Here is a 25,605-nt window from a genome sequence, read left to right as displayed (position 1 = left end):
CACGGCTAAAAACAAAAAAAGAAAGATCACAACATTCCGTTCTATTCTTCATATTATGAAATCATCTGACATGGCCCCTTCATGCCAAACTCCCAGTCACACAACATACATATACAAGTTCCTTGTATAGTACTTATTATAGCTTTGAGATGGCTTTGTCATATTTCTCCATTTGCATCTTCATTACCCACTCAGAATTATTAAATTCCTTAACCTGGAACCTTTGTCGTTTTGACGGTGATGCTATCAAAAAACAGGGCTTTCTTCAGTGATTCTGACAGCTTGTTAACATTATCATGGTTCAAAGCACAAACTTGTCATTTCTCAGGGCCTTAACATTGTACTCAATGAATGTGTTTAAATGCATTTTATCTGTTTCAGGACAATGCCAGGTGCAGCTGACTCAAGCCTACCAATGGAAAAAGTACCGATCTGTTTATATTTTTAAAGCTAAGCTCAGAAAAATGAAACAGACCTGAGCACCACCTTCACATTTCCATATTCCTGGGGTATCCAATATTCCTGGCCTATCCAATACTCTTGAGTTATCTCATATTCTTAACGTTGTATCATACTTTATCAATAAAGCCATGTGTTATTCCTGCATGATCTTATATACTAGAGTTATCCCACGTGATTCATTTATTCCTTACACGCTGAGTCATTTAATTTAGTAACCTCATATTTCTGAGTTATCCCATACATTCTTTAATTATCCCCATGCCTGGTAATCTCCTCTGACTGTGGTTATAACTAACCCTGGTATCTAGTATTAAGGCTCTTTTCTCCTGCTCCCCCATGTGCTTGACTATCGCCTCCCTCTATCTATCAAATTGTTCCCTACAAGTTATACTGTAGCACTAACGGTTGAGCTATCCCACAGCACACATTCCAAGCAGTTTGCACACCTTCCTCAACAAACCAGTTGCACACTGCACTCATCTGCCACTAATAAGTCCACCCCCTTAGTCCTCAGCCACAGAGCTGACAACAACTTTCCTGGGACGACTGCATGGGCTGTGCAGGTCAAACTAGTGGCTAAAGCGGAGCTACAGTCTGTAACCCCATTCACCAGCTAGGTCATCAATTGCATCTTCTTAGAACTCATCTCACCATTACTGGTATAGCTAGAGGCATATTTCTAGTCTAGTTACTTTGATCTTACTTATAGGCAAGAAGGCAAACAGGTAAGATTTTTTCCTTTAAATCTAAGCTAATTGCCTTGTATTATTAATATTTTTGCATTCGGAGCTTTACATAATATGCTTAGAAAGGAAATGTGAGCCCTCCAATCATAACGCACATCTTTCGCTTTCAAATGTATATATAACAAATAAAATAGTGAAACCATTGCCTGTAAAATGTAGCTATAGGTATTTGCACATGTATGTACTTACATGTACATAACACTGGGTTATTCACATTATAGATTCTTAAAATATATAGGAATGACATTTAGTTACAATCAAATAAAGAAATAAATCAATTGATAAACATTAAGTTAATACCTTCTGTTTTCTGACAGAGGTTGACAATTAGGGTTTTTCTCTCTAATTTTTTTTTTTTAAATTGCATTTTACACCTGAAATGGAATTATCATTTTCAAGATCCTGGTCTTCAAAAGGCTCAAAATTTTGGCCTGAAAACCTGAACAAGTTGATGTGTACAACGCACTTGATTCGTTTCCAAGAACTCACATGTACAGCCTTGTATGGCCCAAAATATTGTCATACAGGCACACGTTATTTTAAAAAATGGAATAAATTTTAAATATATCTGGAGAAAATAATGTCTAATGCACGCAGTATATAATAAAGCCGCTGTGACCTTTGTCTTTCTACATTAGGGTAAAAAAAATAAAAAATAAAACCACATAAGAGAATGATAATGCCCACCTTTGTACATGTTTATCACAATCCCAAACCTAAGATATACATGTATGCATATTTGATCCAAAAATGCAACTGAGTGCAAAAATTGTCCAAAGATGGATTAGACAAGGATGGATTTGATGAGGCATATGTGATATCAGGAGTGACCCGATGTCTGTATGCTGACACTTTGCTATGTGACAGTGCTGCACATGTGGATCAGCTGTATGTGGATTATCTCACAGAAATCAAATGTATAGTACTACACCAGCAATATTATCACATATACTCATAGTCTTACAGCAATATTATTAAATATAGTTTTATGGCAATATTATCACATGTAGTCTTATAGCAATATTATCACATATTGTTGTATAGCAATATTATCACATATAGTCTTCAATTTCTGGGTTATCTCACGGTCAGGCTAACACATATTGTATGCAACATTATCACATGGAGTCTTATGGCAATATTATCACATATTGTCATATGGCAATATTATCATATATAGTCTTCAATTTCTGGGTTATCTCACGGTCAGGCTAACACATATTGTATGCAATATTATCACATGGAGTCTTATGGCAATATTATCACATTGTCGTATAGCAATATGATCATATATAGTCTTCAATTTCTGGGTTATCTCACAGTCAGGCTAACACATATTGTATGCAACATTATCACATGTAATCTTATGGCAATATTATCACATATTGTTGTATAGCAATATTATCATATATAGTCTTCAATTTCTGGGTTATCTCACAGTCAGGCTAACTATTGTGCAATTGCCAAATTATCACAAGTAGTCTTATGGCAATATTATCACATATTGTCGTATAGCAATATTATCAGATATAGTCTTCAATTTCTGGGTTATCTCACAGTCAGGCTAACACATATTGTATGCAACATTATCACATGGAGTCTTATGGCAATATTATCACATATTGTCGTATGGCTATATTATCATATATAGTCTTCAATTTCTGGGTTATCTCACAGTCAGGCTAACACATATTCTATGCAACATCATCACCTATTGTCTTATAGCAATATTATGACATGTAGTCTTAAATGCACAAATTACTTTACTGGTGATACATGGTGCAGGTCATGTAGTAACCCATTTGCCTATTTGTACAAGTTTCCAGCAGGTTGACTGAGCAGTAGCATGGACATGTAGCAATGTAGCAAGATAAGTGTATCACACATTAGCAGCGAAACTATACTAAACATATAACAGTACTGAGCTGAGGTTAGTTTAAGCTGCAAACAAGCATATAAGTAGTAGCAGCAGGTTAAGTGCACAACAGTACTGAGGTGAGGATTTAGTATGTAATTTATATCAGTGTAAAAAAATTTCTCAATCTATCATTAAGGAGAAAAAAGATAATCAACCATAAATTTCCACAATAATATTTTGTTACCATAATTAACAGCCCTGTGCTGTCTAGTTCTCTCTAAATCTTTTCATGCAACCTCCAAGCCCTCTGGAATACAGCCAAGTATACATAAACCTCTTTTTGCACATCGAAAAGTTAACAGAAACTGTGGGTGCAAACTTTACACAGTATGCCTCACTAAATGTCAGTCTTGAATTTAGAAGTTTAACTAATACAATGAAGGCAGGTGGGCCTACCTGTAAATGTTACCTGCATGGCTATGCGAATTACCTGGTATAACGTGCACTACACGTTATCAAGGATATCATGGAGATCAGTTTTGAAGGTGAAGGAACCTGGATTGCCATAGTAAACCACTGACCTTTGGCAAGTTACTGACAAACTTTCCCACCTGTGACTTACAGATGCGCACAGCGTAATGGTGGAAGAGGACTGTTATTTTGAAAGGCCATACTCAACAATTATTGACGCACATGAAACAGCAGTCTTTCATGGATAGCACAAACTAGAGTAGTTGGAATAAACCACCTTATGTTAAGAATGTTAAGACACACGAGCAACTGCTTCTTGTCACCCCAAACAGTGAAAGTTTGTTAACCACAGCTACAATAAATGAGCAATCACGGCCTTACGCGACGTCCATAGTGTCGCAATATAGGACTAAGGAGTTCACCTTGCAGGACATTTGACTGTCATCCATGTATACACAATTGTATACACGAGCTTGACAACTATACAGCTTTGATAAGAACCAAAGTTCTTTATAAAATAAAACTAAGGTTATAAATTACAAATGGGGCACAACACTTTGGCTTGTCACTATTATTAGTCTTTATTTACAGGTGTATGACTATGTACTCGGTGAATGGTGATCTAGGTTGTGCCATTCAGTCCTTGAATTTCAGCAATAATTTAAAGAATGGATTTCTTTTTTTCTTCAGTTATCTCAATTACATTGGTAACATAAAATGACATATAGTTTGATCGACAGGCCAGGCAGCCGTTTTGATTATTTCTGTATTATTAACATAAGACGTACCAATCTATTCAAAATGTTACGCAGAGAAGATTATTACAACATAACATCTGAGCAGTGGTATGATCCTCATTTAGATAGCCGCACTCATGTACACAATGTGCTGTCACTCACACATGTCAGAAGGTGAGTTAAGTCTGCACTGCAGCTTAATACACCTGGCTGTTCATAAGCTGGATGTAAGCGGCCCTACATCACACAGTAATACATTGACAACTTTTGTTGGAGAAGATTTTTTTTTTTTTTTTGATTGGTGTTTTACGCCGTACTCAAGAATATTTCACTTATACGACGGCGGCTAGCATTATGGTGGGTGGAAACCGGGCAGAGCCCGGGGGAAACCCACGACCATCTGCAGGTTGCTGGCAGACCTTCTCACGTACGGCCGCCAGCATGAGCTGGACTTGAACTCATAGCGACCGCATTAGTGAGAGACTCCTGGGTCATTACGCTGCGCTAGCGCTTTAACCGACTGAGCCACGGAGGCCCCTGTTGGAGAAGATGGTTGGATTACCATTTATCTACCAATTTGACCGCTTTGATGACCTAATGGTACAGCATCTGCCTCAAAATCTAGGGACAAGCATACATACATACATACATACATACATACCTTACCAATTCAAAATACATCATCTTTATCACAATTCAAAAAGCATTCTGGTGTATTCACAATGGTGATACTTAAAACAACAGAATTTACAGGAAGAATAAAAGTAATTAAAAATTAATAAAAATGAAAAGAAAATTGATTATACATCTATACATATTTGCTTTGCAAATAGTTTACCATTGTAAGTTTATTAGGTACATGTAATTATATAGTTTGTCTTCAAATTACATGATATTGTATTTATATACAGCATAATCACTGTACTAATTAGTGTCAACATGTTTCATTGTTAGACGGTTCCAGGGAGAGGAGATTATTTTTATTTGACTCTATTGCCCTCAGCAAAACATTTATTGTTATCACTACACTACATGACCTAATATTTCACCAATGATTAAGCAGTGCATCTTGTCTGGTTTTGAAAGCTCTTTTGATCTTAGAAAAGTGTTTTGAGGTTTGTTTGGAAAGCAGGTTGATATTCTTCTGGGAAAATGCTGGTTTCAGCACCAAAAGTAATATTTTTTGACATTTATTTCCTTCTGCAATTAAAAAAAAAATGCAATTGTTAAGCCAAATTTTCAGCCATTTACTGTATACCGAGTTGTAACAGTGTTACAGTGGAAAGGTTTAGAATGCTGCATGGGCTTCATGTCATGTTTAACAATATTCGAAATCGTACAATACGGAGGAGCGCCAAGCGAGGCAGGAACAAACTACCATTTTCTTCAGAATGACCCGATCCAGGTTTGATCCCCAAACTTAAGAGCAGAGATCTGTAATGTGAGTAAAAAACTTCCTGCTGACATAATGTCTCTGTTGAATTTCTCATGATACTCACTAAAACCTAAGGCTACACTCTCTCTATCATAAAACCTGGACCTCTAATTTCAATCAGTTATAGCATCCTGTAGGCTTTGCCATGTTCACCTTTTTAAGGTAACACCATTAACTGGGCCATCATTAAAATTAAGTTTTGCTCATTGTAATCTGACCAACCATACTAAAAAACTAATCTGAAGTTTTTACTGGCCTTTGATGAAATTTCTTAAAATCCCTATCTTTCTCATTAGCCCCAGTTCTTCTAAAGTGCATGTACTGTACTCTATTTCTTCTAACAAAGAATCCCTATTTTAATACCGCAAACAGATTTTCTGAATAATCATCTGATGAGTTCAAAGTGTCAGGGCACTAATGTTCACCTCAATGACCCATCGGCCTCCAAATATGATTACAATGGCTCTATGCCCAACTAAAAACAAAAGCAAAAAACAACTCACAGCAAAAACAAACACATAAAAACATGCATTCAAAAAAAGGAAAAGGAGAAAAGTCCTTAGAGGTGTAAACCAAAGCTCTTAGAACACATGACTGTATGCATGCATATCTATCACAACAGTCAAGCATATTAGGCTGGTATTATATCTAATTTAACTATATATGCAGAATTACTGTAACATTTAACAGAGACAGTGGTACACGTATATATGGAAAGGTTTTCCACAGCGAGCCACATGGCCTCAGTGTTACCCTAATTCCTCAACCTTTTCACACAAGAAAGAGCAACTCCAATTTATGCACTTTTATAATTAGATTTTGGATAGAAAACTACACTGGTTGGATTGGCCAATTTCAGGACTTTACAATAAGTACAATTTTATCAGTCTACACACAACAATACCTTCAGAATATGCCTGAATAAATACCTTGCAAACATGCGAAAAGTTTGAAGAATTACAGTAGATCAATATTGGCACCAACAGGCGAGCTGTTTGCGTTGACCCACTCCGTGGCTTATACTCAAATCTCACAAACAATTCAGATTAAATATATTATAGTTGGGCTGTTTGGATTTGCCCGTGTGTAAATTGATACAAGCCGACACCTGGATTGACCTTCCTGTGTACATACCACATCATGAGGCGAGGAAAATAAGCGGAGAACAAACAATGTTAGAGAACACTGTCCACCCAGATCTGCTTGTTCAAGCACTCCCCTGGGGTAAGGATACGCTACATTAACATCATGACTACTCAGTGATACACGTAATTAAGGCTTGTGTGCCCAATGTAACAGGGCTGCAGAGGACTTCACATACTGGGAATGGTTCCCCAGGTCTGCACATATAACCATTCTATATGACACCAGCTGGTACACTCGATTATCTACCAGGTAAGAGTTCAAATTGTCAAAAGAGCTTGTTCACCCATTCATGTGAATGCAACAGTCTTTTATCATCAACAAGTCTCCCCAAACACTACTTATCTCATTTTATTTCTTTCTTTCTTTTTTTCTCACTTCCAGGATTTAATTCAGAGATTGATCAAATATTGTAACTGTAGATTAAAAAAAAAAATTATTTGAGTTAAAAAACAAAAAGCTTCATATTACTAGATCACAGGTGTATCATTTTAAGCCTGTAAGCAAGACAATTTTAATTTTTATTAATTTAGACTGTATAGGCATTTATACTGAAATTACATTTAAAATGGTCCAACTGAATCATCAATTTAAGAAAGATAAAAAAAGCTTTAGACAGGAGTCCTATAACTAGCTTAAATTATGTATTTGTTATCTGAAGCCATCAAGTCAATTAATCCTAATTAAAATGTCAATATCTGGGATTGTACATCTAATAACTGTAATCGCATAATAATATGTGACAGCCAGTGTGGTTTGTTGTTGACATATTTAAAGTGGCTGTGTGACAACTGTAAACTGGACATATCCGGGCCAGTGACCAACCACTGTGTTGTACATTAACAACGCATATCAGCTGGATGTTTGTCAGCTATGTACCACAACACTTATCATCTCTACGGGGTGGGGGGGTGGGGGGGAAGTGGGGTATGCAACAACATGAGGACAGTCTGGGATAGGGCAACTGACTTCCACCATTAACAGTCTGGGACAATCCCCAAGGTGTGAAGTGCATCTCTAATAACACCAGCGGTTAGGGTTCGGATAAAGGAATGTGGGTAGGGAAGGACAATAATGGACAAAGATGAAGGTATATCCTGGAGAGCGTTAAATATATCCCACACTCTCCTGTTAATCCCTAAAATATACTATCTCCACGTGCCATAACACTGCACAGGCTATTCATTGCATATTTGTAGATATTACGCATGGGCAATCTGTGTGTACTGCAATGCAAAAGGATACTGTTACTGTTCCTGTTCTTACAAACTTTCATGTCATATCACATAAAGGATATATACTGATCTGTACACAGTCAAGAGTGGACAGAATGGTAATAATATGCTGGCCTCCTGTGCACAGACTGACATTCAAGGTTTGGACATAAATCTAAGTGCTTTTACAACACTCTATAAAACAATGGGGAAGGGGGGGGGGGAGAGAGAGAGAGAGAGAGAGGGATTTATGATAGGCATATTAATTAGCCTGTACTAACTATTTGTAGCCTTAAATGAGGATGATGTTTCAATCCCATTTAAGCAAATGTATACCTAAAGCAAGATAAGTATACATTCAAGTTTCAGATTTTGAACAGTTATAGCATCAGCCAATGGGGTGAGAGGTCCATTGCTTATGGTCTTGGAACTGTCTCGTGCTCCTGGTAAATCAAATGGGTCCACATATTCAAAACAGGAGATCAACTTGGGTTCATTATTTTTCTCTGGAAGAAGAATAAAGGAAATAGTCAACTTTGGTTAATTATTCTTGTCTGGAACTCAAAACAGGATATACATGAAGTTGGAACACTGCAAATTGCAGCAATCCGATTGGCCAAAACTAAGACAACAAACAAAGATATTGCTGTCTCCTGTAAATTAAAGTTGTTATTTCAAAGAAAATGATAGTGACTTAACTTACTACCGAATGCTGAATGAAATCCATTTCGTGTTCTCTAATTTAAGATAGCGTAATCTAAGCTATCAGCTCCTGGACCTGACACGAGTCATAAATCTCTAATGCAGCAATTCTCATTCTTCTTGCAGGATGCAGCGTATACTGATTCTGGTCTCAGTCCTAAATGGTGCATACCTGGTCTCTTGTGCCACAGACATCTCATCATGTGACCTTCCACTAAACATACAGTGCAACTGTACCTTAGACGTCTCCCTGGGTGCTTACAACATATCCTGTGAAGGCAGTGTCACGGATAGTCTGATTCTGGCTGGAAATTCCACTCAGCCAATCAAAATCTATCATCTGGATCTCTCTTCCAATCAGATGGCGGGAATTCCAGAGAACTTTCTACAAGGAATTTCAGAAGTTTCCTTCTTGGATTTATCAAACAATTCACTTACGGATATCCCGGTGGCCATCTTCATGCCTGGTTTGTCTGTTGGTGAACTGTGCCTAGATCGTAACTTGATCCAGTTGCTGAATGTCAGCCATCTTTCTCCACTGACCAACATGAGTAGACTGGTTCTCTCTAACAACAACATCACAGAAGTGACCGGTCGCCTTTCCTACAACGCCTCTGAGGGCATACCTGCCTTAGACCTGTCGTTCAACCGACTGACCAAGCTGGACCCAACAGTCCTCTTCTATTTAAGTGATGTCCACTCTCTTGACCTTAGCCATAACTCACTTCAGACCCTGGACATCTTCCCCAGCATGCTGACCAAACATCTCAACCTCAGCTACAACCGGCTTTCCAATCTGGCCAGTGAAACCTTTCAGCATATGGCTCATCTCCAGGAGCTGAAACTAGCAAACAATAACTTCCAGCATGCCGTGCCACAGTGGTTTACAGGCCTTCAAAGCCTGACAACTCTCGACTTATCCCACAACAACATATCTCGGCTGGCAAACATGCTGCTTGCAAACCTACCTCGAATTCACACCCTTGACCTCAGCCACAACCAGCTGGTCAAGGTCGGCTCGCAGGAGTTTACTGGGATCAAATCTTCTCTCAAAACTCTCAACCTTGGCTTTAACCGCATTTCAGCAGTGGACAAGTTCAGCTTTGTGTGGTTGGAGCACCTCACTAGCCTGATTCTTGCTGCCAACCACCAGTTGAACAGCCTCTACCAGGTTCAACTTCCACCTCATGTGGCCTTCTTGGACCTCACCAACTGCTCCATCAGCGAACTCTATGCCTGTGACTTCAACCGCCTAGTCGACCTGAAGTATCTCCATCTCCAAGGCAACAATCTCACATGTGACTGTCACATGACCTGGCTCCTCAAATGGTGGCAAGATTCCATGGACAGAGACTTGAGAATTCAGACTGAAAAGGACCAGCCTTGGATCTGCAAAGTGCAGGACTCTCTTCTGAATTTTCATACTTTTCCATCTGAGGAGTTTGTCTGCCATGAGAAAGCTCACAAATTGGCGTTCTGCGAATCCAATCCTGAACCGGAGTATCAAACCAACTCCAATGCATCTGACAGTATTCCGATGGCAGAGGACATTGACCTTCAGATGAATACCACGACCGACTCTGAATCCATCCTCTGTAGGTGGTCAATCAGTTCCGCATACCCCATCTACGGATTCAAGTTTGTGTTCTCCGGCTCGGAGGAGGGTGTGAAAGTGTCGCCATGGATACACAGATCGCAGAGAGAGTACATTATGAACGACATTCTCAGCTACACCAACTACAATGTGTGCATCAACGCCTACCATAACCAGACCCTGCTGATCGCCACAGCATGTGACTCCATCTACGTTATCTCCTACAAAGTCTATGTGGGCATAATGGCGGGAATGGTGGCCATCATTCCCTGCTTTATAGTACTCATCATCGTCATATGGAAGGACCGAGGGGCATCTAAATATGAGCCACTTCTAGTGAATAGAGACAGCCATTCGAAAAAGGAGATCGGATTGAGGCGTGGCTTCATGGTCACATCGGCCCAGCCGTCCACAAATCAGGCCTCCAACAGCAAAACCAGTAACATCTGCCCTAAAGAGATCGAAAGTTATATCAACGAATCATTTGCCTTCACAGACGAATCGAGTTACAACTCTAGAAGTAGTCAGAACAAGTCTCTCCATCCACAACCCGTCAATGGTACAAGTGAGGCAAGTGCGCCAAAGGCAAAGGAGGACAGTTCAAGTCTTCCATGGAATTCAATAGGTGCAAACATTCAGTGCTGTGATGTTGACCATAGTGATTTCTCTACCAGAGTGTGAAGTCAAGAGCAAAGAAGAACTTTTAGTTATCTATTTGTGGATTCATGATCAGAGGTATTCAGTTACTGATGTAACTCTGTAATCTGTGATGAAGAATCTATGCTTCAGATCTTTATCATTAAGCACAGTGCTGGGCCTTGATGGACAATCTCTCTCGAAGAATTACAAAAGATTTGTTCAGTGGCGAAGAAAACTATCTGGCCATTCAAGGTGATAAAGTTTTGTCGTACTTTATTATAGTAGGGCGTGTGCTTTGGATTGTAAGTTCCTAAAGTTTTTTGTAATCAAACGAAAATAGTTTACAAGACTTTCTCAACATGTCTGATGCCAGCAGGTCTGGCTATTCATAGTTTATGTGTGACCGCCACAGCAGTGCTGATGAGTGACACTGATAACGTTGGTGCCATGTGACCATATCAGTGCTCTGAGTGAAGTCGATAACCAGTGCCTTGTGAGGTCAATCTATATGGTGTCATTTCAAGGTGACACTATTCTTGTGAGATATTGACACTCAAGCTTTGATTGTGCAAAACCTCCAGGTGTGTTTATACCCAAAACCATGAACAACCTTACAAGCACTGTAGATAATGACTGCTAAGGCAAAGAGAAAGGAAACTTCTGGTAGCCAGTATGGTTAAACTATGCAGGTTATTGGGAAGCATGAATACTGATAGTCTCGTGCATTAATCTATGCTGAAATGGACTTTAAAAAATACACTCAACATTTCCTCATTTACACTTCCTCAACATTTTACTGGTGTACAAAATACCCTTTGTTTTTATACATTTTTTTATCAAGTTTATATCATTTCCAACAAGTATCCACTCAAATTGAAAAAACAAACAAACAAAAAAAAAAAACAAGTGGCAAATGCTTGCCTAATTTAAATCTCTGATCTTCATTCCAATTGGAGCTTGATTTGTCCTGTGATATCACACACATTACTTCTCATAGGCAGACAAGAATTTACACAATATCTTGCCTGTATTCCATGCCTTGTGATACACTGTGCAATTTGCAGTCAGAGTCAGTTCATGTTCAACAAATAATAAGTTTCTCGATTAGAACAGAGATAGGGAAGGCTCCTCAGAAGTTTAGTTAAATCATGTGACACTGACCTACACATGCCTTATCTAGGTACAGGGTTTTTAACATTATGAACATCATGTGCTCTTTTACCCTGTCTTTATCTGTGGTGTCATGCAGTCCGCTTTTACTAGCATTTCTAGTTCATAAAAATCCTAATTTGATAAGTTTATTGATCAAGATAGGTTTATGTGAAGTATATCAAAGGAGCATGCCTATAAAAATTAACTGGTTCAGTTGAGAAATATTACACACAACTCCATTAACTACAAAGTAACTTTTATGATTTACAAAGACTTGTAAACTTGTTTTATGTATGCCTGGCACTAACACAGTTGGTGTGTAAACAATTTAATACAATTCTTCTTTATAGAAATTCAGCAATGTACAACATATACACAAACATTACAATGCATACATTGAACACATCACCTGTATGAAAACCTGACTGCAAAAGGAATATAACACAATTCTTGTACATAGAAAGATCTTTTTGGGGTATTTTATAATGTCTGTCAGAATAACACACTATATATTTGTAAGATAAACTTTTAATGCATTCAATAAATTCATCCTCTCTATATAAATGCTCAATATCTTTTTGTTGTTGTTGCTTAATGTTAAAAAACCTTCCTATAGACCCTTGGCAAATTTTCACCACTACTAATATGAAAATATTTCATTTATTTACTTATTTATTTATTTACTTATTAACTTATGATTGTTGTTTGATATGATGGTAAACTGAGCGGAACAAATAGTCTACATGAATACATCAAAGCTAGAGCTGAAATACTAAAAAAATTTCACCATGGCCCATGCCGATGACAAGCTGCAGTCATAACACTTTAACAATGTGTACTTGCATAAATTGTGGTGAGCATTAAAAACAGGTGCATGAATCTTCTAATAACTGCCTCTATAGTTTTTAGTAGCAGAGTGCGATAAACTCGCTCTTAACAGCTGTGTGAAGACCAACCTCCCCAGGTGTTTGTACTGGGCATTTTAATATTCCAAAATACACTCTATACACCTATACACTCTTTAATATACCAGTAATGAGATAATAAAGCACACATATTTTCTTTCTCTTTGTTTACTTTATACATGGTATAATGGAGCGTATTATATTCACTATAAAAATTTTCTGAACAGAACATATAATATGTTCCCAACCTGAAAACCATAAAAAACAGAGGTAGAACTGTACGAATGGCCCGAAAAAGCCATGCAGTATCTGTGTACGTCATCTTGTCCACAACTGAGCTCAGGGCACTTCCCGCTTCAATGAGTTCCGAGCAAGACAGGGTTTGTACAGGTATATGAAAATGAAAATCAAGGAGTTTTTCAGGAGTTTTTTTTATCACTTACAAGACTAGTTTAAACATACCATGGTTCAAATTATAGACTATATTTTATTTTATTTTTTTTTTGATTGGTGTTTTACGCCGTACTCAAGAATGTTTCACTTATGTGACGACGGCCAGCATTATGGTGGGTGGAAACCGGGCACAGCCCGGGGGAAACCCACGACCATCCGCAGGTTGCTGACAGATCTTCCGACGAACGGCCAGAGAGGAAGCCAGCATAAACTGGTCTTGAACTCACAGCGACCGCATTGGTGAGAGGCTTCTGGGTCACTACGCTGCGCTAGTGCGCGAACCGACTGAGCCACGGAGGCCCGACTATATTTTAAGTCTGAATTATATATGCTTTAATTTGCATGCATGTATATTGAATAGTATGCTTGCTTTTGCAAGAAATATCTGCCCTTCACATCTGTGATGCGACACATTCTTTGACCCTGCCTTGGCTCAGTCAAAAAAAAAATGAACGCCATATATCATTATGCAGGGCTTCCCCTGGGTCAGTCTTTTTACTATTTTTTTCTGCCAGTCACTTTAGCCACTCATCAGATTTTGTAGTAAATACTATTTTTCTTTAGCCATGCTTCATTAGCAACCATGGCTCTTGTAGGTCTCCTTCTGTAATTCGTTTTTATCTGCCATGGTGTAGCTTCTAGAATCAGTGTGGTCTCTTCCAGCTATATCTGGAGTATATCAAATGTTACATTTAGAACAACTGCCCTCAAAATAATGGACCAGTGCTTGGCAGCGTGTTTTTGTTTTTTGAAAAAAAAAATCAATCCTTTTTTCAACCTATCTGTAGGATCCTAGTAAAACGTAATTTCCTCTATCAGAAAAATTTGTTACGAAATTAATTTGTAAATTCCGTTTGTTTAAATGCAACATTATGACCACTACACTGGAGTCACAAAGTCTGACAGGAGAAAACCAGACGGCGTACATATTGATGTAACGGCACATACTCTGAAACATTTAGCTTAATTTGGATGAAAAAAAAATAGTTTAATAAACAGAAAAGTTTAAATTTTCATGGGAGGTAACTTCATTTACAGGTGTAACTCTACCTTGATTTATTTCCCTTGATAGTTTTTTTTTTTTTTTTTTACATCCCCCAAAATACCATGATTCTGATTCATTCTCATTTGCTGATTTCTGTCAAGTAATCACCATACAACTGTGTTGTTGTTGTTGTTTCGCCGAGATGAGGCCGTTTGAGTGAGTGAGTGCTAGGGGTTTAACGGAGGCTGTTTGAAATAAAAGTAAGTGGGTTATTTTCAAAGGAAAAATTGCGAAAATCTGAAAAAACACCCCCAGAAAACTCTCATGGAAGATTTTGTATAACATTTGTATTTTCTCTTAAGTAAATAGGGGCCTCCGTGGCTCAGTCAGTTAGCGCGCTAGTGCAGCGTAATGACCCAGGAGCCTCTCACCAATGCGGTCGCTGTGAGTTCAAGTCCAGCTCATGCTGGCTTCCTCTCCGGCCGTAAGTGGGAAGGTCTGTCAGCAACCTGCGGATGGTCGTGGGTTTCCCCCGGGCTGTGCCCGGTTTCCACCCACCATAATGCTGGCCGCCATCGTGTAAGTGAAATATTCTTGAGTACGGCGTAAAACACCAATCAAAAAAAAAAAAAATCTTAAGTAAATAAATTTGACGACAAATACATTCGCATTTTTTCAAAATTTATTGTCATTTCAAAACATTGTTCTAAATTTGCGACAATGGCAAGTGCGAGCGGAAGTCCTAAATATGGGAGAATTATGAGTGAATGCCCCGATATACAGACCCGGCAGTCAGCAGACAATATTTAAAATCAGGACAAACTAAGATTTTCAAGGAGTTTCCAGGAGTATTTGTCTTTTTTAAGGACTTTCAAATAGTTGAAAATGAAATTTTATTTTTCAAGTGCTTTCAAGGAGTTTCAAGGACTGTGTGCACCCTGAGAGATCAACGATGATGTAATTTCTGAAAAATTCCAACCGTTCACAGAAAATATGCATAATACAGAGGGGTAATTAACAGGTATAAAAACACCTCGAAATGAAACAAAAATCCTGGGTCATAATTTTCTTCATTTGGCACAGAAACATAATCTTTGTTTTATAGTTCCTTTTCCTGCATCCTTTTATATGTGTCTTGCACCTTGCTTAAGACTTTTTCATTGACATGTATATGGAGGCAGTCAGGGTTGTGAATGCAGGAAACCAAAGGGCTCAGAGTAAACTGCCAAACTTCACCAGGCACCACACAAAACGCCAAGGGGTGGATCTGAACACACCTCCTCACTCATCAAGGGTCTGATAGTCACAGTGAGCTGACACTCATTACCTGAACTAGCAAGAATCTCACCTATTTTTAATAGCACAAGAATATGCATGTTGCAGGCAAGTTAAAAACAGTAACTACTTCAATTCCCTGTAAAAATCAACATTGTTCATAAAATCTCCTTAAATATACAGGCTATTACAGGTTTGATTTTGATTACAATAAATATTGTTTCTGTAACAGAAGGATAACCTATTTACCATTCATATTTTATGGCATCAAACTCTGCAGTTCAATATTTTTGTGACATTAAGCCATAATCATTCATTCAATATTTCAGTGTCTTATATGTATTAATACTGCCAGTTGTGTGCACCTGAACTGAAGTTTTTACACCCGACATTCTCTCTCAAATTCCTGCACACACACAGGACCAGCCTGATACATGCTTTCAAACCGAGCATGTTGGAAACAATGGGCAATATCTTAAGGCTGTGTTAATCACATAACAGAGGTGTGCAAAATTCGCTGGGGATCAATCTGCTCTTGTTTGTTCAACACACTCAACAAATAATACAGCTGTTAACCGCTACTGTCAGATTTACACTCGGTACTGAGGCTACTGGGCACGGTGACAGGTCATGTCCAACATAAGTCTGTGACCTTACACTGATTCTTGCTCAGGTGGGACAGTAACAGCTTTACTCTAAACATCATAAACTGTAGTCATTCCTAACATAATAGCTACCGAGGCTATGGTCTGTTGTGTAAAGGGTGCACCAAACTCAGCTGATCACTCGTCACAATACTCAGAGCATGCTTTCACAAAATGTGCTTATTTCAGAAAATAGTGGCTATATATTTTTTTTTTCTTCTTTCGTCTGAAGTCCAACATGGAGTGTTTCTTGGTAAAACACAATCATTTCATAAGTATAGTACATGTATATGATGCTTAAACAAAACACTTTTGTTTGAGCATAAAACCCTGCCGAGCTGTCTTCCATAAATGTTCTTTAGAATGATATCAACTTTATAACATAAAACAAATGAATAAATATAACCCGTGGAAATTTGCAACAGCTGTGACCTCCCCCAAAAGGCCATGTCATCTTGCAAACAAGCCCCCTGCCCCACCTCCAAACCCTCATTAAAGGAAAAGATCTCTAAAAACAAAAGTAGGCACAACTTAATAAACCACTTAAAACTACATGTATGCCTAAAGCTACTTTCATTTTTTTTTTTTGGACATATCTGGGAAGAGAGATAAACACATTCAAACGCTAGGCTTTACCGACCATACTGCCAGTGTTCAGGAACTCAGACATCTCAGGCAGTTTTTTCCAACTCATGATGCTGAATGTTGGAATAACTCTTTTTACCCATGAGTAAAACATTACTGAAATAATGTTCTCAAAAATTTCTTCCTGCTGGTGAATATCAGAAAAGATGGTGATGTAATGTCAGAGTTCCTAGATACTGTCAATATGGCTCATAAAGCCTACCACAGAATTCAATTATCTGAACCCCTTGCAAAACTCTTCAAAAAATCTAAATAAAATAAACGAATGTACTTTTACACATACTATTCAGTTGTTTGTTTGATGAACCTTACTTCATACTTTCACTTTCTCTTATGTTAAGTGAATAGGCCATTTTAAAACAAAGGCTGATCAACTGACTGGCAGACTGACATGACTGAGTACCTTATAGAGCTGCTTATCATAGCTAAAGGACAACATGATGACAGGATCTGTCAGAATCTATGCCATGAAGATTTATCTCCCTTTAAGACAGTCTGTGACCCCCGCCATTTTGAAAAAGGCAATGCTGAGTTAAATGATAAAAAAAATGGACATGTACCTTCTCGTAACCTATATGTCAATGACTCGTAGAGTGTATCCCAAGATTCATTGCATTGGTTGTGGTTGTTACTAACTGAACGCTGTGAGAGAGCATCAGAAGTGGTCAGAGGATTTTACGGACAGTTCAAAGATGTAATAAACAAGCTCACACTTCATTGAGCAGTTAGTATATGCTCCTGCAACCAACTGTTCAAGTTTTCCTCAGTTTTAATCATAATAATTTTCGCACATGCACTTTGTGACAGGTTGATTGTTTTATTATCGTTATTTTGTGATAAATGGGAATTTGGGAGAAAACTTTAGCGTGACTACCCAGTACCTTTAAACGTATGGAGTGTCATGTCAAATATCTGTTTTTAAAGTGCAGGGCTCTTCGTATACAAATCTGTAGCAGAATTTAGCACACCACGCATCCGTACTTGCAAACTAGGACTACCAGCAGAGGAGATGAAGATGTTAAATCGCAATCAAAGAGACACCTACACATATGGATTTGCACAGCTGCAGCTAAACATGTTTTGCTTACTCTGGCATAATTTGATAGACTATCAAATTCCACCCCTATTTAGTAAACACGAATACTTAATTAACTGAAAATTTAATCGAGTCTCCTCCGATGAAATTTCAGTCATACACATTGGTTTTATCTACATGTATATATGAGCCCCTTACAATCACAGGACTCAAAATTTTCATGTGTCTACCCATCGATCACATAATTTTTGCTGGTGGAAGGCAATGCAGTAATCTTATCTGTCACTGGTGACATGAAAATGACATCTGGGCAAAACTGTACACAGGAAATCACAAAACATTTTGTTTACAAAGCCAGTGACGGTGTTAATGTGATAACAACTCAAACAAATCCTGTCTCCATATGCCAGGCTCACACACAGTGCTACTGAAAAGGGTAAAGGTAAATTGTGGTGGTTTTCGGAAACCTTGCGAGGAGTATGTTTTCTGTGTTCAATGGCGGTTCCTTATATACAAACATGAGAAAAGGAACTCTTCTACAATGGGAGGACAGTTCCGATGGTAAAGAAACAAAATGTGCACGTAGACTGATATACTAAATTGGAATTACATTTTTCTCAGTGAAAAAATTACATTTGTACATATACTCAGCGCATAATGAGGGCTCTCAGATAACCCTACGGTGTGAGGTGACTTCCACGTAGGCCTAACCCCAAAAAAACGTTCACCTGCAGAGTACATTATGCATGTACATTCCTTGGTTAGTGTGGTCATGCTTTCAGACAGTGGCTGGAAGTTAAAGTTTTGTAACAGACAATGCCTGTCTTGATACTTTCTTTGATTTCATTCATGGGTATACTACATGTAGGTCTAGTGGTCGGGAGACCTGCACACCTCACTGTCAGTGACTTGACCCCATGTGGCAAGGACTAGCAACGGGAGCTGCCAAGTGCCATGCAGGGTAATGAAATAATTGGGGGGGGGGGGGTGGGGGGGGGGAAGGGCTAATCACTCTCTTCTGTTATCTTGCTGCCAACTCAGATCACACAAAATTAAACTACAGTAACTCACTCGCGAAACTTTAGGTCATTAACCATACATCGCTGAACTATGGTACTTCAGCTCTTTGTCCACTATGCTAAGGAACAACAACAACATAAAAATCAATTAACTGTGATCCCGAAACGTTATCTGAACATAACAAGACGTTATCTGAAGTAACAAGAGCAAGACAATCAATGAAATACTATTCCAACATGCTTCTCAAGTGGTACATATAAGTAAAAACGAAAGCATTTACATTTATGAATATAAGCAGAGTCGGACAGCATTGTCTTCAACCACCTTACAGTCATTTTGGTGCTATTTCTTTACTTTCTACAGCATACATTCTGGCTCTCTACCGTGAATTAAGGTATTAACCCTAATTCCTCAACAATTTCACAAACGAAAGAGCAACATTCAGACCAATTCATGCACATTTTTAATTCAATTTTGGAGACAAAACTACATTGGATGGGTTGGCAGATCTTAGGGCCTCACAAAACCTTTAACTGTATCAATTTCAGAACATGCTTGAATAAACACCTTGCAACCTATGAAACGGCCGTCAGCATGTACATTACTCACCTCTGACCATGGCTGTTAATCTTGCTGTTTACTGCTTGACTAACTTGCTCATTTTACGTGATTCTTGGAACTCTAATTGATCTTAAAAATATATTTTGAGGTTTGCTGAGATGGTAGATGACAATCCTACTGGAAAAAATTTGAACTTTATCACCCAAAAGAATACCTCACACATTCTGAATGCCTGTAAAAATGAACTTTTTGGGGGTAAAACTTTAGGTCAGTGATTTTGCCACCCAGGAGTGAAAACCAGGGGAGACAACTTCTGATTGCCAATATTCTAATAACATTTCAAGCCTTGGTTCCTTTAACAACAATATGTCATCATTTCACTTCGCATCTCTCAATCATATAATTAAACACAAACCAGACTTTGCAAATATTCCACTGGAGGAGCAAATAGAGAAAAAAGAGAAACATAAATAAGAGTAAGAAGGCTGGTCTTAAAGACTCACCAATATCTCTGCACTGCAGCGCATATCGAGGGAGACAATCAGCATCTTAGAGAGTGCTGGGTCCAGTGGGAACTCCACCATGTTACGCCCCAAGGGGTTCAAGGTGCCCGTGTTGTCAAGAGCACCCAAAATCCACAACTGGTACATAGAATTCAGGATATTGTCCTGTGAACAAATAAGGTGTGGTTTCATTAAAGATTAGATACTTACAAGTCAGTTCAACCTGATTCTTGTCAGTCACAAGTGAAGAAGTTCTTACCAGTGAGAACTGTCTTATTAGTTTGTAATGCAATGTTATGTCATGTGTTAATTGTTCACAATGGGTTTTTTTTTATGAAATATTTCCCTATGTCTTGACTATGAAATTCTGCATGATGACCTTCTTGTGTAATAGTTAACAATGTATTATCTATACAAAAGTTTGATCCCATTTACTCTTTTGTGAACTGACTTGAGGGGGTGGATCCATAAAGTGGAACTGCAAGAGGTCCTGGACCCCTAAGGATTTAAGCAGCAGGACGACGTTGGCCAGGTTAGTTCTCTGGATCTCGGGTACAGTGGTGACCAGAAGCTCATCTTTATACTGACGCTGTGTATACAGTCTGTAACACTGCCTGCAAATATAGTGGAAAACATGCAAGTCTGATGCAACTGATAGATGATAAACCCTTTCACTGATCAAGTTGGGGAATATGAAAAATTACCTGTTTAATGTAACTTCTCGTAATAATCATCTTGTATTTATAATTAAACTGCATCACGACATAATACAGCTAAGTGTTTTATTTTCTGAGTTGGGAAATATATATATATATATATATATATATATATATATATATATTTCAATATTTGGGGGTAATGTGTTATATTTTCACTTTAAGGTTGATTTTACACACAGAGGTTGTGAAAAATATTGTGTTGGCTGTTGATTGTTGACAGTAAGTTCTTTTAAGTTCATTCTTAACTTACCCAGGTCCAGTTCTTCCAGCACGACCTGACCGCTGGTTAGCATTGGCCTAAAAATGGATAGTAAAGCCAAATTACCAGTGACACATCAGTCAGGTTATGAGCATAATATAAAGACAAATACAAGATCATGAGAAGTCCAATAAAAACACTACAGCCATGCTTTCTGAAACATCATATTTGATTACAACAGACATTTATATGTGTAGGAACATCACCAATTTGCATAGATTAGCCAGCCAGAGTCGACACGGTTTTAATATCTAGAATGACTAAATGTGGTTTAGCACAAGAAAACAGTCTGGCTATCTCAGGAATGAATGAATGAACGCTTGGGGTTAAACGTCGAACGTCACAGTTTTTTTTTTTTGCATTGTTTCTAACTAGGCTGGTATGACAATGGGGCAAAACACAATGGGGAAATCACAGGGCACTGTAGGTTTGATATGTCAGTTTTACTTGTCCATAAATTTGACTGCCATCAAAGACAGGACATATTCTGGAGAACCACACAAAAGATCAATCAATGAAATTAATAACTAAATATTTTAGAAGTCAAGATTTAGATCTTATTGCAAAACTGATGCCAAGGAGATCATCACTGGCTTACCTGACTGATGGGGAAGATCTGAAGGGCATCCATACCAATCTTAGGGTTGAACACCTTCAGCTTACAGTAGCCCGCGTCAATCACAAACATGATACCATCCACTGGAAACAAATGTTCATGGAGGTTAAGCATCAGTCACAAATATGATATCATCCACTGGAAACAACTGTTCATGGAGGTTAAGCATCAGTCACAAATGTGATATCATCCACTGGAAACAAATGTTCTTGGAGGTTAAGCATCAGTCACAAATATGATATCATCCACTGGAAACAAATGTTCATGGAGGTTAAGCATCAGTCACAAATATGATATCATCCACTGGAAACAAATGTTCATGTATGTTAAGCATCAGTCACAAATATGATACCATCCACTGGAAACAACTGTTTGCTGTTGTAGATAAAAGAACAATTGATGTTCATAAAGTCTGAAAAACAAAGATTTCAGTTTGTTTCAATATTTTTGTAGTTTAGTCAACAGTCTCACCTGTTAATGATGTCTCTGCTATATTTGTGGCCACCACACATTTTCTCACCCCATCAGGGGCCTTCTGGAAAATCTTGGCCTGCAGGTCACTAGGTAGTTGGGAGTAGATGGGTAAGATAGCCAGCTGCGGAGCTTCATCCAACTCTCCCAGCCTCTCTGAAAACAAAAAAAAAATGGTGTAGTAAAAGTCACAGCACTGATTTATTTCATGAGAGTTTAACTCTGAACTCAAGAATATTTCACTTATATTTTACTCATAGTAATATTTTGTGGGAGGACACTGGGCAGACCCCAGGGAAAGCGCATACTCATCCGCAGGCTGCTGCCAGACCTTCCCACATATGACCTGCAAAGAAGAGCGTGAGTCATTGCGCTGTGCTGTCACAGCACTGAAATGAACTACACGTAACAGTTCAGATCAGAATGAAGAATTCATTTATTTATTTGACTGGTGTTTTATGCCGTACTCAAGAATATTTCACTTATACGACGGCGGCCAGCAGTATAGTGGGAGGAAGTTGGACAGAGCCTGGGGGAAACCCACGACCATCCACAGGTTGCTGGCAGGCCTTCCCACATACGGCCGGAGAGGAAGCCAGCATGAGCTTCCCTTGAACTCACAATGCGACCGCATTGGTGAGAGACTTCTGGGTCATTACGCTGCGCTAACGCGCTAACCAAATGAGCCACGCAGGCCCGGAATGAAGACTTAATCTTTACTTCAAAACATGTTTAACATTCTAGACATGCTGCTTAACAAAGGAAATACTTAAAGCTGTCCTGACTTCCAGGGCAAAACCGAAAATTAGAATTTAAATAGAAACATAAGTTCAAGAATAATGCTACAAGTTCAGACAAAGTCTAACTTAAGTTTGTGATAACTTCTGTGATCCTGGTACCTGAACTCATAACATACTATTCCAATAAAGTAGTGGATTTTATTAATTACGCCTGGTTGATACTAAGTATTTACATGATATATGTGGAAGTGATAGCAGTGAAACCAACAGAACCTGGACTAGCCCACCAACCTATGGCTAGTTACTGGCAAACTTTCCAATGCGTGAAACTTACCTGTCATAGAATGGAACTGAACCCACATCTGTGGCAGCCTAGCAATTCAAAGGTCTACATCTACATTTGTGGCAATGATTCACTCCAAACAGAACATTCTATTTACTTATTGATTTCACTTATATGACGACAACCACGACCATCCGCAGGTTGCTGGAAGACCATCCCACATACACCCGGAGAGGAAGCCAGCAAGAGCTGGACTTGAACTCACAGCAACCACCACATTGGTGAGAGGCTCATGGGTCACTGCGCCAGGGGATTGTAAGATTCTCACCTGCAATAAGGTCACAGGTCACCTCGATATCCTCCTGACCGGGCATGAAGATTAATATGTCACCTGTAACACGGACAGTAAGAAAACAGCATCACAACTTGTATTAAGCAGACATTTTCTTTTCTGTACACTACCCAAATTCATCAACCATTTCGCATATCACAGAGCAGCTTTCAGTATACATTATGCACATTTTTGATTTGATTTGGGAGACAAAACAACATTGGTTGGATTTCAGGGCTTCACAAAAAGTATAATTTTATCAGTCAACACAGAATAATGCCTTAAGAAAAGGCCTGAATAAACAAACATCATCCAAACAGGCAAAAAGGTAAGCATGGACAGGTTGAGTCTATCTCCCACTCAGGTCAAGAAAAAAAAAGTTTTTTTTCACTCTGTTTAAGACATGACAATTAGCAAATATAGCACAATTAATATTCATCTTCATTTTTTTTCCCAATAATTACTTTTTCAATCACGAAAAACCACAAATGCATGCCTAGTCTAGAAATGGGTGATAATTTTACATGTAAATTTGGTATCACAGGACAAAAGATGACATGTTTTGGCACACTAGTGTAACATACCGCTGATTTGTCACCTGTTATTTCCAAATCTTAAATTTTTCACATTTTTTTTTGTTTACAATATGCACAAGTATCCCCATTTAATGACCACATACATAAAAAGTGGCACTTTTCGTATACACTTTGAACACTCATTTACAAAGTTTCGAAGAGAAAGATACTCAATTCAATATGTCACATTTTGTCACGCTTTGATTGAACTTCTTACCACATGTCAAAAAAAAATAAATTTTCTTCACAGTTCAGGGTTCGCAATCAAACAATCCTTTTCAAGGGAAACCTCTAAAAAACAAATTCAAAAACATTTACAAAACTTTAAAGCGTGATCAAAAAAACAGAAGGAAGAAGCCTGTGTGAAGAATGATGCCAGTGTGATTCTTGTACCTGGCTGTTGCTGTAGATGCACCTGCAGAGCCTGTTTGACTGCTCCTTCCACATAATCCTCCACCGGGTTTTTACTAAACAGCGTGTCCACAGGAAATGTACGACCAGGAATTTCGAACACAGGAACATTCCCGAAAAAGGTGGAGAATTTCTCAGCATTCATGGTGGCAGAAGTGACAATGAGTTTGAGATCTGTTCTCCTGGATACAACCTGATAACAACAAGACAATATTTGAATGAATAATTAAAGGTGGAGAAAACATAAACTTTAAATGAAGTTCACATGAATGAATGGGAAAAGTTAGTTGTAAATGAGGTCTTCATTATTTGGATTTTTCCTTAAAGAAAAACAGACACTTAAAATATTTCTTGTACTGTGGGTATTTGAGTGAGTGAGTGCTTCGGGTTTAATGTAGCACTTAACAATTTTTCAGTCATATGACGGTGAAGGAATCCTTAGAGTGCATGTAATTTGCCTCCTTCTTGCAGGACGGATTTCCACTGCTCTTTTATCTAGTGCTGACGACTTACCGAAGGCAAGTAAGCCGCCCCACCCAAGGCATTATACTGATATGGGTCAACCGGTCATTGTACTTCCTCTCAATGCTGAACGCCAAGCGATGAAGCTACAACTTCCTCTTTCAAAGCCATACGTGTGACCTGACCCAGGATTGACCCTGGATCTACCACCCCCGAAGCGGATGCTCTACCAACTGTGCTATCAGGGCTGGTCGGTGGGCATTTGGGACCACCTCTTGGTAGGTATAGTCTTTGTGTAATAATGTTATAAATGAGTATATAACGCATGTTTAACAAATATATCTGCACTAGAATTTGGTCTTTTCAGCGGACAAATATGTTCAACCTGGATTTTGATCATATATTTTAATGTATTCATGAATATTATCACAAGTCAGATTAAATGCATCTGTCAGGATATAAACAAAAAATTCAGATTCAGATAATTTATTAGACAGGCATCACATTTAGACCATTATTATACCAAGATGATACATACCAAGTTGTGGTCCCAAATAC

At 38.4% G+C, this 25,605-nt stretch overlaps 2 protein-coding genes across 2 annotated transcripts in view; one reads left to right on the top strand and one right to left on the bottom strand.

Annotated features, from left to right (window-relative positions):
* Positions 1-25,605, bottom strand: part of LOC135475880 (pre-mRNA-splicing factor ATP-dependent RNA helicase PRP16-like) — a 59,440-nt gene that overhangs the window by 18,507 nt on the left and 15,328 nt on the right. Inside the window, 7 exon segments of the mRNA XM_064755826.1 lie at positions 20,181-20,345; positions 20,632-20,794; positions 21,150-21,196; positions 21,757-21,857; positions 22,246-22,401; positions 23,597-23,659; positions 24,568-24,778. Of these exon segments, the coding sequence (XP_064611896.1) occupies positions 20,181-20,345; positions 20,632-20,794; positions 21,150-21,196; positions 21,757-21,857; positions 22,246-22,401; positions 23,597-23,659; positions 24,568-24,778 (906 nt within the window).
* LOC135475878 (leucine-rich repeats and immunoglobulin-like domains protein 1) lies at positions 8,479-12,714 on the top strand. The gene is made up of 2 exons (XM_064755824.1): positions 8,479-8,512; positions 8,895-12,714. The coding sequence occupies exon 2, from the start codon at positions 8,896-8,898 to the stop codon at positions 11,041-11,043; it is 2,148 nt and encodes a 715-aa protein (XP_064611894.1). The 5' UTR covers positions 8,479-8,512; position 8,895; the 3' UTR covers positions 11,044-12,714.

This window comes from Liolophura sinensis, chromosome 9, assembly GCF_032854445.1.
Source record: "Liolophura sinensis isolate JHLJ2023 chromosome 9, CUHK_Ljap_v2, whole genome shotgun sequence".
Classification (NCBI taxonomy): domain Eukaryota; kingdom Metazoa; phylum Mollusca; class Polyplacophora; order Chitonida; family Chitonidae; genus Liolophura; species Liolophura sinensis.
The sequence above is the reverse complement of the archived record's forward strand: the minus strand, read 5'-3'. Positions and strand labels throughout refer to the sequence as shown.

Bases quoted from the DNA above. Each gene is read 5' to 3' on its own strand.
- LOC135475878 (XM_064755824.1), top strand. From the start codon at position 8,896: ATGCAGCGTATACTGATTCTGGTCTCAGTCCTAAATGGTGCATACCTG.